Genomic DNA, 18,207 nt, shown 5'->3' with positions numbered 1-18,207 from the left:
TAACCCCCTTATCCTGCTGAGACTCTTGGCTTAATGGGGATGAGGCAGTTGCTCACATGAATAAGCTTCTTGCCCACGTGCCGTGTATAACATCACCTGTCGCTCTTTGCCAAAGGAAACGACAGCAAGACATGCTGGCCAAGAAGAACACTGAAAGAACTGTGAGAAAAACACACTTCAGGAGCCACCACTGCCTCCCAAGAGTAAGTGCACAGTGAAAACCAAATAAACTGGACAAAAAGATGTTATGCAGCAGTTTCCTAATTGTAAAATTCCTCCACCTGCAGCAGACCACCACAGCCAGAAAACCGGCCCCAGCAAAGGACGATTCCTTCTTCGGAGCGTTTCAGGGCCTCAGCCTGGACGGACTGGTGGGAGGCACTAATGCGTCCCCTGCTGTGGCTGCTCCTGCTCCAGGTGCAGATCAATGTAAAGTCATGTGACTTCCGACATTTGAGGACAATCAGACAATTGAAATGATTTTGTGTACTCAAGGGACCAAAAGAGAAGTGCTCTTGGAAGAAAGGTAATGTTAGATGGACAATAGAACAGGTTTGCTTTGTCAGTGAAAGGTTACCATGTCTTTGATATCTTTCTGGGTTGCTTTAAAAAACACAATAGCGCTCACCCACTGTAGTCTCTGTCTGAAGAATTTGGATGTATTTTTGAATGAAACATTAAAGTTGTAAAGTAACGTACACTGGACATGTATCGTAATTTGTTTTTCTACCCTCTCAATGTGGTTTGATTGCATGGAGTTAAACCCTAAGCATTTACAATAATTGTATTCAATTTTCCGACAGTGTGTCACTGAATTAATTGGGTATAATGACACTAAATACAAAATATATAGGTAATGTCTACATAGTATATAATAATAATGCTCATCTAAAAACAACTATAGTTGATGATTTATTTAATCATTGCAGACTCAGATTAGTAAGGCTGGCTTGTTCACACCTTTATTTAATTTTAAAAAATAATGGACATAAAGAACAAAAAAACAAAAACAAACCAAAAGCACATTTTCCTCGTCAGTTAATGAAATGGATGATGCATCATTTCTCTTTCTTACATGTGGCAGATATGATCTCTGGGTCCAGATCACAAATATGTACATTAGAAAACAGGGTACAAAATACAAGGATGTTGTAGGACGAGTATCCAGATGGCGACTATACAGCTAACTGCAGACGACAGGGTGAGGATACACAAAAGTGGAGGCTTTTCTTTAAATGTTACGTGAGTTTTAATCTCGTGAAGTCCAATTTTACTGCATCATTCCCTTTGCTCCATCTTGACTTTTGGGGGCTTGAGGAAAGACCTGTTCTTCTTCTCCTTGGTCTTCTTGCCTTTGGCCTGGAAGTTCCTCCAACTGTCCACGCGCCCATCTCTTGTTTCCTGAAAAGAAATTGCAATTTAAGATAAACTGAAGCAAAAATAATCCTTCTTTTTTTTTAAAGGAAAAATGCAGTAAGCTGAAGAAAGTACCTCAAAGTTTTTCTGCCATTCTCTATCTCGCTTTGCTTTCTCTGCTGTTTCGATTTCTTCCTCTCTTGCCCTTTTCCTGGTGAATTTAAGAGAAAAGGAAATCCATAATAATCATGGTAAAAGTTTGTTTTAAATGAAATATTACAGACAAAAATGACTTGAGGGGGATAAAGGTAGGTTAACATTTATGTCTTATAACACAAAAATAAAAAGCTCATGAATATATTACTGTATGCCATTTACCTTTCATGCATGTCCTTTGCTTCCCTTTCCTTCCTTTTAATTTCAAGCTCTGCGAATAGCTTCATTGTCTGTTTGTACACCGCTTGCTTGAACTGCAAAAGGACAAGTTAAGTCAATGTGGAACGTAATGGACATGATTATGACAGTAATTGTGTACTGGTAATCAATCCTGAAATTGACGAGGAACATTTCCAGGAAATATTGACCCTAAAGTACATTATAAAGCACCACCCAATTATTTGCCAATTTGGGAATAAAACACAATTTCTTAATCACACCAATACAATCTTATCAGGTTCATAAATGCTCACAGCTGTAAAATATTTAACATCACAAGTAACACTATGTTTTGGCTTCAGCTAGATTCCTTTTTGTGACTCCGTTTTGTTACCATTTCAGGATCGTCCTCCTCCATATCCAGTGGTTTCCCTTCTTTCTTCAATTGTTTCTTTTTCTCCTTAACCTGTTGAATGGCAGAAAATAAAGTTACCCAACGACTTACCGTTCAGGAGAGCTAAGAAACATGACGTCACAATGCCACTCACTCACCATATGCTCCACATATTCCTGTCCAGCGTGAACCACGTCTATGATTCTCTTCTTCTGTTCGGGGTCTAGTAAGAGTTTGTATGCCTTGTCTACAGCTAGAACACAGGGACATATTCGGGGGAGATTAATTTCACTATGTACTGGTTGAAGGTAGTGTGATCAAGAACATAAGCTTGGATGTGCTATTTACATAATGTACTATTACATATTTACCAGTGGATGTAGGAATTTACCTTCGAAGGCTTTCTGTGCCCTTTCCTGGTCATCCTGATTTTTGTCTGGATGGACCAAGATGGACAACTGCAGTGAAAAAGATAAAAAGATTAGCAACAAATGACAAATATACTGCACCGTTGCACAATCACTACGATGACAAATTGTGTTTGCTCAGTTGCTTTGCTTACTGCTCGAAATCTCTTCTTCAATTCATCGTCTTTTGCGTCTGGGTCAATTTGCAGCACCTGAAAATTAAATCAACATTTCACTGACAGTCGGATTTGTTCTAAATAAACACCCAAAGCACCCAAAGTCGTATGCTGAAATCCGGGGGCAAAGGGGACAACATTATCATGATCTGATCAATGTTTCAGTCCAATGACTGTGATTGAATTCAACACATTAGGTAATTAATTTAGGTGTTTTTTAAGCTGGGGATTGGACATTCTCGTTCTGGGAAAAAACAGCAAATAGTGTTTAATTGAGAGATTAAATTACAAGTTTACTCTTTTTCCCATTAGCATAACCAATAACTTTATCACAATTTGTCAAATAAAGATATATAACTGCCAAGAAAAAAAAAGACTGGTCAGATTCATGTTTTTCCTCATTTATTAGAGCATTCAAGTCAGAACATTACATATATTATTAGATTTTAATTGTTTTTAACACACTGTTCATGACCATGATTGTTAAAGCATTCTCACAATGTGACTTACACACATGAGATCTGAACCTACACGTGTTCACTCACCTCAAAGGGATTGAGATTGAAGTAGGATGAGCCAGGTCTGAGCAGTCTTTCTATCTGCTGCTTGGAGGTTAACACGGAGTCTCTCTTCTCTATCTGTTTTACCTAGTAGAGAAGAAAACATTCAAAATACAAAGCAAATAGTTCATACAAAACTACTGTCAGTAGTCATAATTTGTCCCAGGATTACAGATGATGAAACAGAATCTGCCAATGAGTTCTATCCACTGTTAAAATAAGCATGTTTTTATTTTATTATTGTATTTTTCACTTTAAAACTGCCTTTACTGTGTATTCTCATTTTAACTGAGACTTTAGATTAGTTTGGCATTCATTGTGGACAGCAAAGAAAGAATTTCAATGTACAGGTTTCCTGACAATAAACTTATCTGAATCTAGATTTACTTATGTTTGTTGGAACACACCCAGTGAATACAATACATACTTAAGCAGTTTTAAAATAACAAATTGTGCATCATTTATTTAGTGACCTCCCCCTTACATTTGAACAATGACTTGATAATGACAAGAACTGTAATAAAGAACTTTGAACAGTAGAGGGCAGCATTGCACCTCAATAACGTGTCGGAAAATGATCAGAAGAAGACAAACTCTGATTGTTATTGATAAAACCTGTATTTATTCTACTAGTTCATGTCTATACATACCTGCTATTATAGCAGTAATTCACGGCCTGCTTGAACATTACACACTCGAGTTGTACGAGTTAAACTCATTGACAACGTGCTAATACAGAATACTTTCACATCATTGTCACATCATTCCAGTCCAAACACTAATAATCACAGAATTTGACAGACGTAAAGACAAGCTGGTGGTATCACCAGCTCTGTAATGCTCTATAAACTGTATATATGTTAACTAAAAAAGATTTAGGTTATAGTAACCCTCATCCTAAATCTGGACAGTTGATGCTTATATTATTAAATACATAAGAGGACTAGCAACGTCATTCATAACTGAAAGCACTAAATGTCACAAAAATGATTTTCTGTTCTCAAAAGCAACTCCCCGAGGGCCATCTGACACATACTCGATAAAATACTAAAATAACAGTCCAGTCTCTAATATTTACCTTAATTAGGCCCTACCATATGCACTACACTGCATCTAAATTAAGAGTCAAGTGGAAAGCTAACTACAGCATATGCTTATAAAAAGTGGAGAAGAATCCAACTCCACACAAGATAATATTAGCTGTTGAATTGCTAATGTTAGAAAGAGGCGGGTGCTCGGTGAGTGTTAGCTTGTTGCTGCTAGCTGATGTTGACGTCTCAGGCCTCGCAAGTGGTAAACGTAAAATCCACCGAGTATCAGAGCTGAGCCGACGTGTGGGGCACAGACAACCGTTTAAAACACGCACGATCAAACAACCTTTGTCGTACCTCCGTGTAAAAGTTTTGAAATAAATCATCCCCAGCAGGCTGAGAAGGCTCTCCCCCGGCGGCCGCCATCTTCGACTGGTTTACGAGTGACGTAGAACAGTCACGTTACCGTGCGGCCACTCTGATGAAAAGTTGGCATTCTGATACATAAAGTAACTAAATAATAATGAATAAACGCCGGTGAAAACATTTAAAATTAGCATTTTGTGACAAAAGTAAATTAAATCCCACATTGATAATAGAATGCACATAAAATGTTTTATTTTGACGAGAAGTCACAGGAAGTAAAAGAGAAATAACTTCCGCGGAGGTTGTCGTATTGTGCCCACACGATTGAGATTTTTCAAAGGTCATTTTAACAAATTATACTGGTTATCGAGGGCTGTAAACACACCCATATAGATTCATATTACTGTTTAATGTTGGAGGCACATTAAAAGGTTAAACTGCTCGGCCGAAAAAAAACACCCGAGTTTTTTTTCGTGGCTCATCAAGTCGTGCAGTAAAAAAAATAAATAAATAAAATAACCTCTACAAATGAAGTTTGCATTTTGCAAATCATGCCCACACATGCAGGGACAGCCCTCTAAAACCTGCATCAGCACCAGTTGTGTTTACACGTTAAAACTATCCAGTTGCCTGTGAAGTCCATAACAAGACAGAGTAAAGGTTGGTGGTAAAATGGTGTGTGTGTGAAATAATACTAATACACAGAAACTGTAAATATGCACACACACAAATACAGGTTTACTTGGTGAAAACAATATATTGAACAATCAAGAAAGTGAGTAGATGTCCCTTTACAGCAGGGGTGTCCAAACTTTTTGGTGTGAAGATTCCCGGGGGCCAATGGATCCTTCAGACCTTTTTTAACCATAAAAAGTTACATACAAAAGCATTATCATTTTTAAATGACAATGTAACTAAATCTAAGCCATGCAGGAGTGAACAAATGAAGTCAGATAACATAATAGGAGGTATCCTTTTGTCACAGCTGAGTTTTAAAGCACAACTCCTTACCAGCTGCGCTAATGGAGATGACACGTGACTGGGGCCAATTTTCTATCCCAGTCCGTCCCTGGACATAAATAATACATTCTAAATCCGAAGCTGCAGGCTGTACAAAATCTTACCGAGGGCTGTGATTGGCCCACGGGCTGGACTTTGGACACGCCTGCTTTACAGTAATGATTCTTTAGCTGGATGAGGAACCAGCAGTCTGCTGGACGGAGCTCTGGACCGTGCACATCAGCTGTATCCTGAAAAAACATTAGAATACAGGTGTATGTAGGTATTTCTCAAGACTAATTGACTAAATATTACTATTTTTGTTACAGTAAATGCACTTCCCTCTACAGCTTATGAATAGAAAAAAATGAATGCCATAAATAAAAGCAGACTTAATCCACAGTAGATGCAATTATCCACACTCGCTTCTCACCTCTCCGACTCCCAGGAAGCCACTTTGAGTTAGCACGGGTGCTGGACCTCAAGAATACCTTCAGATCAGTCTGAAGGATGATTCACAGTGATAGGTCTCACATGCACCTTGAGGAGAGTCATCTTCAGACTCAGAGCTAGAAAAGGGCCACACAGAACGAATCTTACTCACTTTCTTTGAGTCAGCAAATTACACATTATATTTGAAAAGGATATACACCAATTTTGTGACACAATCGTTAGAAGTATTCTGAAAAATCAACTTGCAAAACTTACTCTGGGATGTAATAGGCCATACAGAGAAAACTAGGACACCGAACAGTTTTAAAATATAACAAAAAAGAAACATGACCAGAATATCTGAGAATGAGTTCAGAGTGAACAATCTTACCAATCTGTCCCTTCCATTTGTGTGAACTCATTCACATGGATGGGGGGGCAGCTCCTTTACTGCCTGGTGACAAGAGGCAACATATAAAGACAGTTCTGGCATGAGAAGCTGTTTAAAATGACACTAGCTTTTGATGGCACTTCAAAAACAAACTGTGTGTGAAATGATACAATTAGCTAATGTGGTCCCTACATTCCACTCTTACCTGTGTAACATAAATAATGCAGCCTTCTTACTGCCATCTTGTGGAGTTTAAGGGTAAGTACAAAATTTCAAAGCATATCCATTGTTCCAAAATCTGCCAATTTCACCAACATTGAAGCCAGTGTCCCTGCTGCAACCTGAGTACATTTTAATAACAACTCCTAACATTAACATTTACCTATTAATCAACACATTAACAGCTTTAAAAATGGCCAATAAATGCTGCATTGGATGTAGGAACAATGGAGCACGATTCGTGCTGTTGATGATCTGCACCCTCTAGCGGTACAGGAGAGGTAGTGTCCACACCCACCCCTTCATTGACAGAATGTATGGAGACAGCTTAGGTGATTTTGGTCCAGTAAGCCAAGACAGGCAACAGGTGCTTGCAGGGTTTATAATGCTTTTCTGACTTCTGGTTGCTAAATCCAGTCTTAAACAGCCATATGGCTCTCAATATTTTCCTCGATTTTTAATTTGCCTTAAGGAGAAATATGTGCATTCTTCTTGTGGACTTTTATCCCAAAAACATTCAGGTAGCAATCACTTCAATGTTTCCAATGATTCTTCTGTCAACTTTAGTGAGTTGTATTTCACATTACCAGGAAAAAAAATCTATAAAATTAATAGGCTTTGATTTGCAGTACAGAACATAAGTAGTTAAACAACAAAAAGGACAGAGTAGGATTATGGCTAGTGTTTCTCCAGTGGTTAAAATTAGCTACAGGAGAGGAGACAGTACTCTGTGCAAGGCTAGCTCACCCTTGAGTACCGTTCAGGTGAGTTCCTCATTCTAGTGGTGCCGCCCTCAATGCTTCTCCACCTAGGCAGGTTGGAATAAGAGGACAGACACATGAAACATAATACAATAATATCATGGTATGAAAAGGCAGTTGCTAAAAACGCTAAAAAAGAAAATGCTTGCTATAGCAGAAAGCACATTTTAAGAATTTTAACCCTTTGGATTGTCAGATCCTGAGTGTCTTCAAACGCAGAGAAAAGTTTAGATGATTTTGGAAGTAAAAAATGAATCAGACAAAGCTTGGCATACAAGTACAAATCCAGACAAATGTGCAGTGCTAATGAAAGCTTGAATGAAAGGACCATACTAGTGCAGGGAAACACCTTACTAATGTCCAAGATTGTCATCTGTCAAGATTATGTGGACAGGTGCACACAGCATATGCTTCAGTAGATGTTAAAGGAATAAATATGATAAAAAAGTGACCTGTAAAAATTAAGCATATTTACTTATTCTTGCGTTGCCACATGACATCCCATACAAATGTGCACAAATCATCAAATTTCTTAACAGTTAAATAATCTTGTAAATGAAGTACATTTCCCAAACAATCTCTGGTTGGCTGTGACTGGACAATTGTTGTAGGATCTCCACACTGACCATTTTGATCAATGTTTTAATATTGATAATAAGTGAGGGTAAATTTCCTATTAAATATTATCCTTCTCTTCAAATCAACATAAAGTAAAGGTAGGCTGTGGTTAACTAAACCATACACTGTTTACATGAACACACACTTTTTTTTTGAAGACAGGCACAATCTTGGGCAATAGCAGGAAGACAACTTTGTCCTACTCGGGCCTTTAATATTTGCCGATATTGCTCAAATATTTACTGTACAAATTCTGATTGCAGGAAATGCTTATAGTTGGGTGTAACTTGCACTGTAAAGTAAAGGGTTAAAATCCTGTAATCATTGTATTGTCCAAACACCTTTCAGTTCTGTCAATGCTCTTGTCCCGTTGTTTGCACAATTTCAGGCTTTTGTGGTTATCCTTTGAGCCAAAAAAATTTGACTTGGAAAAGAGGCTCTTCTTCCAAATGTGAGAATTGAGGTAAAAAAAAAATCAAATCAAATCAAATACTGAATGACAACACTGAATTTGAGTATCTGACAATTGACTGATGCTCAGCTGAGTTTTATTGAAACGGAACAAACGTAAAAGTTATAAATACAAAGACCATCAGAGAACAAACTGCTGTGGCTCTTAAGGTAAGCCAAACCAAATTCTAATGGAAAAGTTCAAAGAAAACATAGGAAGTTATGGTATCAGTTTTAAAAAAAAACACAATTTGTCTAACTCTAGAAATGCTAGGCAAACACATTACAAAACTTTAATGTCTTCCTTCCTGTGGATTCTTTTCTCCACCAGTGCAAAATAATGAAGTATGAAGCACTAACGATATGCATTTATTTACAAGCACGTCCCTAAGCAACTATGAGAAACCACAAATAAAGGGAATACAAGAAGGAGAGGGGAGGGATGGGGCATGGACAAAAACCTCCTGCAAGGCAATATCAATATTTAATGTCCTCTCAGACTTTTGAGAATGAAATGTCCACTTTTTTGTAAATGTTCGTTATTGGCTTTAAAAGAATCAGGAACAAAAAGTAACAATAAAAGTGTTTAGAGTGTTTTTTTTAAGACACGTCCCAGTGTAACCGTAGGAGTAACAAATGATTCACCACAACGGTTACTTTCATTTCTTCAGCCAAATGCCTTTCCAGCCAATCATCGTGAGCCAATTCTGGGGTCTGTCCATTTTTCTGACATATATACAGACTTTTATCAAGATGACGAATAAAAAGTGTTTCAAAAATTGTGGCCAATCTCCTGTTGTTGTTTTTTTTTCTTTTTATTGTTTTTCTCTTTTTTTGTTGTGACTTTGCCAAATACCTTTTGGTGCATCTACTTCCACTGCTGCCCATAAGAATCCTGTGAAAACTCCATGGTGTCATTACTGTAACCATAGTTACCGGAATAGTCGGCCCCTTGCTGCAGGGGCTGCTGGGCGATGGGCTGGGACCCCCAATTCTGTTGGTTGTTGGTCTGGCGGCGCTTGGAATCAGGCTGGTTAAACACATCTGCCTTCCTTTTCCCGCCGACATTTCCCCCGCGGTTGCCTCTGGCGCCACGAGGACCGCGGCCTCTCGGCGGCTGGAAAGGGGCTCCACGACCACCTCGGCCACCTCTTGGACCACCAAGGGGTGGCCCTCTTTGGGCGTACCCTCCCCGGCCTCGTACTGGTGGTGCTCCGCGAGCCCTAGGTGGAGGTGGCCCTCCCCTGCTGGGACGGGTACCACGGCCCCTCATGCTGTACACATCTTCATAGCCGTAGTAAGGGTCTTCGTAGCCACCACGGTAGTCATGATAGTCGTAGCCATAATAGTCATCATAGTAGTCTTCATATCCATAGTAATCTGGTGGGTAGGCATAACCCCCTCTGCCACCACGACCCCTTCCTCGGCCTAGTGGTGGCATGCGTGGAGGTGGGTAGTAGTAGTAGTCATCATACCTGCAGTTGGGTGGGTTGCGTTAGATTTATTAATTCCTTATTTGAGAATAGGTAAGGCAGTTGACCTGACCACCCACATGTCTCAGAGTGACTTACCCTGAACTCCTGGTGGTCTGCCGAGCTGCTTGGCGCTCTTTTCGCTTCTTGTCTGGGGGCTTTGCCAAAACAATTTCAATTTCCTCTCCTCCGAGCTCCTTCCCATTCATTTCATCCATTGCCTTAACCAAACAGAATTAACTGTTACAATGACATAACATCACTTAACATTGCAAAAATACTTTGTTTTAAGAATTGAAGAACAAAAACCCACCTTTACAGCAGCATCCCTTTCTTCAAAATGAACAAAGGCATAATCTTTAAGTTTCTTTACCCTCTCCAGTTTTCCAAACTGGGAGAAGGTCTTTTCAAGGAGCTCTTCAGTCACAGCTGTGGCCAGCTTCCTGACAAAGAGCACCTTCACCTGAAAAAGGATTGAAAAAACAATTACCATATTGAATGCTGTAGAATGTGGTCACAGTTGTCTGAAAAATAAACAAAGAAACCACACAAACACAAGACTTGCAAACCTTAGCCATGACCTCTGGGTCTGGTTCAGCAACAGGGTCAGCCCACTCCACAGTGACTGGATTCCCCCAAACCTTGATCTTGCCACTCATTAAGCGACGGCGAGCCTGTGCTGCAGACTTGTGGTCCTCATACTCCAAGAAACAGAAGCCACGGTTCTTCTTCTTGTCATCGGGCTGGTGGTACAGTATCACCTCCTGGAGACCATCTGTAAGATCAAACAATTATCTCCATCATATCTCTAATTTCCTGGTATAGCAAATGCTGAAGCCCTGCCTGCACCAGTTTTTATGTTGATTATCCCACAAGAAATGGATTTTATTTGGATTGTTGAGACACATCTCTGCATTTCAAACTGACCTGTAAGTTTGCCAAAGTCTTCCAATATACTTTCTCTGGTCTTGTTCTTTGGAATTGATCCGACAAACAGTCGATTGTTTGCAACAGATATGCACACTCCCAAATACTTGCCAGGGCGTATTTCATGGTTATCACACTACAAATAAGAGGCCAACAACAGTGTGAAATACATTGTAAATAAAACAGCAAATTATTATATGAAATTTCTGCAAAAACACTTTAGACGTTTATGCCAGGCCACTTACAAGCTTCACAGCCTTTTGTGCATCGTCCTTATTGCAGTATGTAATGAAGGCATAACCTCTATTCTGACCAGAGAAAGGATCCATCATTAACCTGAGGTCCCAGATTGTTCCAGCAGACTCAAAGAGAGGCACAAGCTCATCTTCATACAAATCTCTGGGGATTTTTCCAACAAACACCTGATGGAGATGAAAAAGGAGGTAGAAAAGTGTAAACGTATTTGTGATGTACACTGAAGACAAAAACACTAGGGATTCATTATGAACCATATAAAGTAGACAAGGCCCAACCCGCTCTCATACAATATGAAGCAGTGGAGCCTGGAAAAAAAAAAAGAAGACTGATCCGTCACTGATTTACCTCAGTTCCAATCCCTGGTTGCACTCCTTTGAAAATATCCTCAGGTGGGGGACCGCCATATTTTCGCTGCCCTGTTGTGACATCTAAGGTGTATCCTGTTCGGTCCAATAGAGCCTGAACAACATGGAAAATAAACCACTGCCCAAGCTTCATGCTTCAAATGCTTATTTATACAATCACTTCACATACAACAAAATGAATTTATTTACCTTAATTTTTGCCTCATCTGGGCCCTTGGTGGATTCTTGTACTTTACTGCCTTGTTTTTCTCTCTGTCTATAGGTCTTCATGACTCCACAAAGGAAAGCACTTTTGTTCTAGATTATAACACAAGAGATATTATTTTATAGAAATGCACATATGAAAAAACTGGACAATGTAGTGCCGTCCATGTGGTTACCTGTACGTGGGACAGATCGCTCTCTCTGAATTGCTGCAGCACAGTGAGTGCTCCCTCCTCGTTGAACTCCCTTAATGCATCAATTGCCCTTTCATCCAGATCAGAATACGCCACCAGGCCTACAGATACAAGGAATGGTCACCTGAATGACTCACTAGCCACTCTTATTTTTACAATGTTGATGTAGGAATATTTTTCTGACATAAAGAGTGGCCTAACACCTTTGCTCTGCAATTTAGGTTCTCCGTGTTCATACATTTTGGCAGGTTAGGCAACTGGCTGCAGTAGTATTATTACAATGTTGCAACACAGTGAATGAGATGGCAGAACAGAAAGCATTAACTTTGTGAATGTTTTCACAATTTTTTGAATTTGTTAGAGAAAGGCACACAACTATCACAGTAGAAATACAAGCTGTGCCTAGCTAACAAGAGCCTGTTAACTGTGAGAAAGAGTCACCTGCAAGCTAAGCACAGATGGCTCTAAGAGTACAGATTTGCAGACCATGGGCCAAATTTAGAAACACTAATCTAATCAGTTTTAGATTAGTTTTCTCTGAAGGCAACCCCTTTATGTGACAAGTTATTTTTTCATTTGAGTAACCTTGTAATGTTTTAAGACACTGTGAAACAAAAACATTCTCCAAAACTTCTCTTGGAGACAAAGTAAACATCACATACCGGTCTGGAAGATGTTGTCAAGACTTTCAGCCACTTTCTGCGTCAGCCCAGCATCAACAAGTGTCTGGTAGTCATCTGTGTGTTGGGCTGTCACATCCATGGGCTCTTCTTCCTCCTTTAACGGAGCAGAACTACCGTTCACCTCAGCGGCAGCCATTCTCCTGTTACATAGCAACCAAAAACAACACATTCAGCAATTCATCTTGAGGCAAAATTACATAGCTTTAATCATGCAGAAGTGAAATGTTCCACTTAAACTCTGTAAAACTGTTATTGGTTAGGGTCACTTCAAATTCTCTTAGGAAGCTAAAAAAGGGATTTCTGATTGGTCTATAGAAATCAATACAAATGTATAATTTCTCCACATGTAGCTCCTGTTTATTATTATCATTCCATTGTTGACAAATTTCTAAAAGAAATATTATCTTTTGACTTAACAATGGTTTAAATTTGAGTTGCCAATTTAACAAGTTCTTAATATGATCTTTGACATTTAATTCACTAACAATTATTTTCATAATCAATTAATCTGTTGATTATCTTCGAATAATCATTTGGTCCATAGACTGTCAGAAAATGTTGATCAATGTTTTTCAAACCTGAATACAATGATAACAGAACAAAATTATTCAGTTTTAATGGTTTCTTTATTATATGGAGCAAATAAACCAGAACATTCACATTTAAGAAGTTGAAAAATCTGAAAACGTATTTTAATTATTAAAAAAAAAACACATACTCAAACCTTTTATCAAAATAGTTAATTTAATAAATTTAGTAATTAATTATGGATTATTTGTTCCAGCCCTAATTTAAAATCAATTATGACATTTAATATTTTCCTTATGGTTCTTCTATTTCATGTAAAAATGTTTATCTTGTGAAGTTCTAATTTAGCAAACTGCAAATATGAAACATTATCATTCTCTCCCATATCCTCCATGGTATGATCTTCAATACATAAATTTAATAGTCTTTTTCTATGAATAAACGATTACAGAAGAGCACCATAATAATAACACAGCAGAAAACACGTTTATCACCAAAGCACTTTATTCATGTTTAGGTACTGTACAGAAACAAAACCCGGTCAGACTACAGACAACCTGCGTCCCGCCCCCCTCACATGCCGCTCGCTAGCTAACAAACGATGTATTGCCATTTTAAATACCTGAGCACGAGAAATTTCTGGACTATTTCCACTCTGTTACATGCATTTATCTCTTACAAAATTCACGACAAATACTTAAAGACATACTTGCGGCTAGACGACGGGATAATAGGTTAGCGCGCCGACAAGCTAGCGAGCTTATGAGAAGGCCTCGTCGTGCAGACACATTTTACAGATCAAACACACACGCTGCAAACAGACAGTTAGCGCAACTTACCAGCCAAATTCTGAAAACTGACTGTAGTGTGTGTTAGAGCCTGGTGCGATTGAAATGTCGGACAAAAATAAATATCTCAAATGAAGAATTCGTTTATGTCTGGCTTGAAAAACAGATTTCCAGACAGCTATGGTCTCGTCGTCGACTCGCCCGAACAACGCCACCGCTCAGCAATCATCGCGAGATTTGTGCGAAAGGAACGCACAGAGGGGAGGGTGTGTTTGTTTTTAATGAGCCACCGTCAGACTGTCTGAATGAGCGTCCTCCAATGACCCAACGAAAACTGACGCAACGTTTTACATACACTGTTGTTACACGTGGTATACAAGCAACTCTGATTCAACAGCAGAGGAATTGTAGACATTTAAAGCCCAGCTTGGAGGCTTTGCTTCTCAGCCTGAGCTGGACTCGCTGTTACCGGGAAGAGCAGCGAAACATAACGAGCGCTTCTTCACATTGTCTAACCGAGGAGGAGGTTGAACTTGGAATGGCATGACTTCAGCCCAATGAAACCACTTCAGTGCGCACGCTACACACAGGTTCAGCCTCATTGTTCTAATAAAGCTATTCAACGCATAATATACGACACTTTTTGACATACAATGAGTAAGACACGTTCAAATTGTTTCAGTGAATATGCATAAGTATTTCATTTATTTATTTATTTATTCAAATGTTCATGCCATTGCTCTGAAGTATGATACAGGAACTGTCACAGCCGCCAGTAAAATCTATATCTTATGATTAACTTAGCAATGATGTGGATGGACTGTGCTTCAGTCATCATGTTTCAGCTTTCTAATTTTGCCCTTGTGGCGGTCAATCTCCTTCTGAAGGCGCTCAATCTCCTTTTTGTGGTGCTCGATCTCCTCTGCGTGATGCTTCCTCAGAGCTTCTATTTGCTCCCTCTCCTTCTGCCTGCAGGTTTAAAGCAAAGTGAAAAATTAAGCGGGTGAAATACTGATGGAAAACCAAGGATTTAAGTTTGAGTTTATTCTTACTTGAAGTACCGCTCCTCCTCGGCTGCTTCTCTCTTTCCAAATGCACCGCCTGCCTGCCTCACAGAGCCGCCTCCACCACCACCTTTGCCTGCTCCACTGCCCAACTCACCAAGCTGGAACAAGCAGAGAAAATTACAAATAAAAGATGTTTTTCATTTGTTAGATAGATAGTTTTGTGGGAAAAAAATAAAAGTGACCCTGGATGGTGAATATATATATATATATATATATAATATATGTATATAAAAAACTATAATTAATGCAATTTATGTTACATTTGATTTGTATCAATAATAGTCAAGCACCATCTACTCCACAGTGGTGCCACCAACCCCCAATCATATTCAGCCTAGGGCCCCATAAAGGCTTGGGCCGGCACTGGTTATGGTCCAAAGGACAAATTATTTGATTTTGATGGTCATTTGAGGAAACTGATCAACTTTGACAGAAGTAATTGATTCTGAGAAGGGTTGGGAATCACAGGGTACCTCACGATATGATACATGACATGATGACTATGACTATGATACCAATAATATTACGGTACAGCTATTCTGTGATAATCAATATATTCATACATCACGATACATTTCTGACTCAAGAAAAAAAAATGTTTGTGAAAAGTTAAAAAGTGCTTATTCATACTTATTCACTTACTTACTTATTCACAACATAGAGAATAAAGTGCATTAAGTCTATGTATTGGAGCATCTCTTATTAACGTAGCTTTCTACGCCATTATTCCTCCATAAACTCCCTCTACTCCCACCCACGTTTCCCTCATTTGTTTGAGCAGCAAAGGATAACAATATATCACCAAATCGATATTTTGACCCATGAATTCCACATATTTCTCAATTAGTGTAAAATAAATTGCCTATCCCATTACAAACATGCATCCATCCTTTAAAATATACTTTTCACATAGTTTCAGGGTTAGGGTTGACAAAGACAGTAGGTGCTAAATGACATTGTTGCTTACACTTAAATTAAATAACTGTCTAAGCAGACTTCTGTCTTTTAAGGGGGAAAGAATATAATTATCTATCATTACATAACACCAGGGCTGTTTTTTTAGCAGAGTGGATAACTACTGTACATTTAGTATTCTATTGAGCCATACCCAATATATACACTTCATTTATGGTTATTTATTATTTATTATTAATAGGCCACAGAGCAATGTGTCACCTCACAGCTACTAGCTAACCTCTAATTCGTCCGATAACAGGCTACTGTCTGCTGAATGAAGCCAGCTAATGCTAACACTGTAAAAAGTCTTCTTGTGTTAGCAGCCAAAAACACTTTACCTGATCAGAGAACATTCTGATTTGAGGCGCGATGCACCTCCTCAGGTTTACCCTCAGAAAAACTCCTGACATGGTCACTCGTACGTTGTTGAAGAGAGACAACAGCACAGAGAAAGAAGCTTTAGCTTGAAGTCTCACTGGTCTGAGCACAAAATGCGGAAATCTGAAGTAAACGTTTCACGTGGGCGTGGAGAGCACCACGTCTGCTACGTAGGGGCTCGTTGCTGCCACCACGTGGTGAAGGGAGGCGGGGGTGTTAGGTATCAACAAGACTCAAGTGTTTCACATAGAACGGTTTCTTCTTATACTGAAGAAGACTGCAGGCTCAATCTGCAGGTGAGCAGTTCCCTCTTTGCGTAATCCTTTGAATTACTACAGCCCTGTCCTTTAATGTGAAGGTTGGCACACATCATGGTGTCCTTGGATCTGTGTGTGGCTTTGAATCCAAAGTTCAATCCTCCTCCTCTTTACAGGTAATGGACTCTGCGACAGCTCGGATTGTGTTGAGATAAGAAATCAAGGGCCCTCCCTGACCTGGTTGTTGAAATGTTTTTGTATTGCCCTTTCAGGGTTTAGAAAATGGGCTGTAGTATAGTATTTATGTGGGTTCCTGGACATTCATGACCTGGAGGAAATTAAAGGTCTGATAAACTGGCCAAATAAGTATTGGCCAGAGAAATTATACATCTAAAGGTTTATTTAGGAAAGGATGGATGTGTTAGTGTCTGTAAAGAAAATGTGGCATTATCACTTTCTGCAACCTTCTCTTCGTCAGTGGCTCTCAGTGAAGTTAAAGAGAAGGGGTGATGTTGTCTTAACTAGTTTCAGGTTGGGACATTGTGGATCAGCTGTATGAAAATCATGGGAAAAAACCCAGATGATCTGCGCCAGTAAAGGTTAAATAAATACAATAAATAAATAAAAAGGTTAATGACATTAGGCTACTGCTTAGAGTTAAATAAGCATTACTTGGAGTAGCCTATAGGCTAACTACAAAAGAACACAAACATAGCACTGCATCAAATATGGTTTTGTACTGAAGAATGACTAAATCAAAATCAGCAGTTTTTTTACAGTGTTATAGTCACACAAATCTCATCCAATATTTAGTTGTTTTTTTTGAGATGCTTTTTTAGACAACTTTAAAAGTGGGGACAGAGAAAGAATATATGTAACAGTGTGAAAGAAGGTTTATATTTAAATCCCTCTAAAAGGGGAGTACGCCATCTGCTGTCGTAGTTTGTAACTGCACCTGGGATACGCAGCACATTACGTGAGGTAATGTTGTTTATATCGCTGTATGAAATGCAATGTTAACTATAAATATTAGTATAAACCGAGTGAGAGTTGGGCTGACTGTGTGAACTTCTATATTCTGTGTCCTGGATTCATTTCGCCATGGTTTTGTGAGTTACCTCGGTGTATTTTTTACGTTTTATCACTAGTAACAACTCGGCGCTAACGCTAATGCTAACGTTTGCTCGTTGCTATCTTTTCAGATCGAGCTCATTCTGTCCTGTCCACAGTGAAGGAACATTGCAGATTATTCTCTTGTAACCCAGGTACGACGATACAGGCTATTCTCATATGGTGCTGTAGTAAATTATGACATGCAGATGAGCTGAATTGTTTTGTTGTATGAAGTTGTCTTATACTCAGTGTTATATAAGTATATGTAAAAGGAAATAATTACATTGTCTACTTTTATTAATTTGTTCACATTTTCTGCTTTTGTTTCATTTGTTTCAATCAATATCCACTATACGATCACAGTGAATATTGCATTTGTAACGGGTCACATTCAGACCCGGGAAAAGATCAACTGTAGAGGAACATTGCTGATTATTCTCTTTTAACCCATGTGTCAAATAAAGCTGCTGTGAACCCTGAA

General features: G+C 38.9%; 3 protein-coding genes and 1 long non-coding RNA gene across 7 annotated transcripts; 1 reads left to right on the top strand and 3 right to left on the bottom strand.

The window, feature by feature from the left end:
* Window positions 1-940: 940 nt before the first annotated feature.
* On the bottom strand, window positions 941-4,743 carry dnajc8 (DnaJ (Hsp40) homolog, subfamily C, member 8). Its single transcript, XM_044052719.1, has 9 exons — window positions 4,657-4,743; window positions 3,254-3,355; window positions 2,688-2,744; window positions 2,517-2,583; window positions 2,284-2,378; window positions 2,126-2,197; window positions 1,735-1,826; window positions 1,492-1,567; window positions 941-1,401 (listed from the first exon to the last, which is right to left on the bottom strand). Exons 1-9 carry the CDS (start codon window positions 4,723-4,725, stop codon window positions 1,279-1,281), a joined length of 753 nt encoding a protein of 250 aa, XP_043908654.1. The 5' UTR covers window positions 4,726-4,743; the 3' UTR covers window positions 941-1,278.
* Window positions 4,744-5,402: 659 nt separating this feature from the next.
* On the bottom strand, window positions 5,403-14,571 carry LOC122786424 (heterogeneous nuclear ribonucleoprotein R-like). 4 transcript variants are annotated; one of them, XM_044052715.1, is made up of 15 exons: window positions 14,006-14,571; window positions 12,618-12,778; window positions 11,938-12,056; window positions 11,747-11,854; window positions 11,538-11,651; window positions 11,180-11,356; window positions 10,935-11,070; window positions 10,577-10,782; window positions 10,321-10,470; window positions 10,107-10,228; window positions 9,472-10,010; window positions 7,454-7,514; window positions 6,098-6,550; window positions 5,790-5,915; window positions 5,403-5,520 (listed from the first exon to the last, which is right to left on the bottom strand). In XM_044052715.1, exons 2-12 carry the CDS (start codon window positions 12,772-12,774, stop codon window positions 7,480-7,482), a joined length of 1,863 nt encoding a protein of 620 aa, XP_043908650.1. In that variant the 5' UTR covers window positions 12,775-12,778; window positions 14,006-14,571; the 3' UTR covers window positions 5,403-5,520; window positions 5,790-5,915; window positions 6,098-6,550; window positions 7,454-7,479. The 4 variants fall into 4 exon arrangements, with proteins under 4 accessions (XP_043908650.1, XP_043908649.1, XP_043908648.1 ...); XM_044052714.1 differs by having other exon boundaries at window positions 5,403-5,915; window positions 6,098-6,233; window positions 6,488-6,550; XM_044052713.1 differs by having other exon boundaries at window positions 5,403-5,915.
* An 81-nt stretch (window positions 14,572-14,652) lies between these two features.
* On the bottom strand, window positions 14,653-16,494 carry atp5if1a (ATP synthase inhibitory factor subunit 1a). Its single transcript, XM_044052720.1, has 3 exons — window positions 16,317-16,494; window positions 15,007-15,119; window positions 14,653-14,923 (listed from the first exon to the last, which is right to left on the bottom strand). Exons 1-3 carry the CDS (start codon window positions 16,386-16,388, stop codon window positions 14,782-14,784), a joined length of 327 nt encoding a protein of 108 aa, XP_043908655.1. The 5' UTR covers window positions 16,389-16,494; the 3' UTR covers window positions 14,653-14,781.
* Window positions 16,495-17,336: 842 nt separating this feature from the next.
* LOC122786428 lies at window positions 17,337-18,207 on the top strand. The gene is made up of 2 exons (XR_006362445.1): window positions 17,337-17,722; window positions 17,816-18,207. It is a non-coding gene; the product is annotated as an uncharacterized LOC122786428 (long non-coding RNA).

Source organism: Solea senegalensis, linkage group LG20 (genome assembly GCF_019176455.1).
Source record: "Solea senegalensis isolate Sse05_10M linkage group LG20, IFAPA_SoseM_1, whole genome shotgun sequence".
In the NCBI taxonomy this organism is placed as follows: domain Eukaryota; kingdom Metazoa; phylum Chordata; class Actinopteri; order Pleuronectiformes; family Soleidae; genus Solea; species Solea senegalensis.
Note: the sequence above shows the minus strand (reverse complement) of the source record. Positions and strands in the feature narration are given on the sequence as shown.

Bases quoted from the DNA above. Each gene is read 5' to 3' on its own strand.
- dnajc8 (XM_044052719.1), bottom strand. From the start codon at position 4,725: ATGGCGGCCGCCGGGGGAGAGCCTTCTCAGCCTGCTGGGGATGATTTA. The intron at 2,379-2,516 runs GTAAATTCCTAC...CCTGTGTTCTAG, and splicing joins GGCACAGAAAGCCTTCGAAG to CTGTAGACAAGGCATACAAA. The intron at 2,198-2,283 runs GTGAGTGAGTGG...GCCATTCAACAG, and splicing joins AGGAATATGTGGAGCATATG to GTTAAGGAGAAAAAGAAACA.
- LOC122786424 (XM_044052712.1), bottom strand. From the start codon at position 12,774: ATGGCTGCCGCTGAGGTGAACGGTAGTTCTGCTCCGTTAAAGGAGGAA. The intron at 11,652-11,746 runs GTAAATAAATTC...CATGTTGTTCAG, and splicing joins CAGATGAGGCAAAAATTAAG to GCTCTATTGGACCGAACAGG. The intron at 10,783-10,934 runs GTCAGTTTGAAA...TTGATCTTACAG, and splicing joins AGACTTTGGCAAACTTACAG to ATGGTCTCCAGGAGGTGATA.
- atp5if1a (XM_044052720.1), bottom strand. From the start codon at position 16,388: ATGTCAGGAGTTTTTCTGAGGGTAAACCTGAGGAGGTGCATCGCGCCT. The intron at 15,120-16,316 runs GTAAAGTGTTTT...TGCTTGTTCCAG, and splicing joins TCAGAATGTTCTCTGATCAG to CTTGGTGAGTTGGGCAGTGG. The intron at 14,924-15,006 runs GTAAGAATAAAC...TTAAACCTGCAG, and splicing joins GAGGAGGAGCGGTACTTCAA to GCAGAAGGAGAGGGAGCAAA.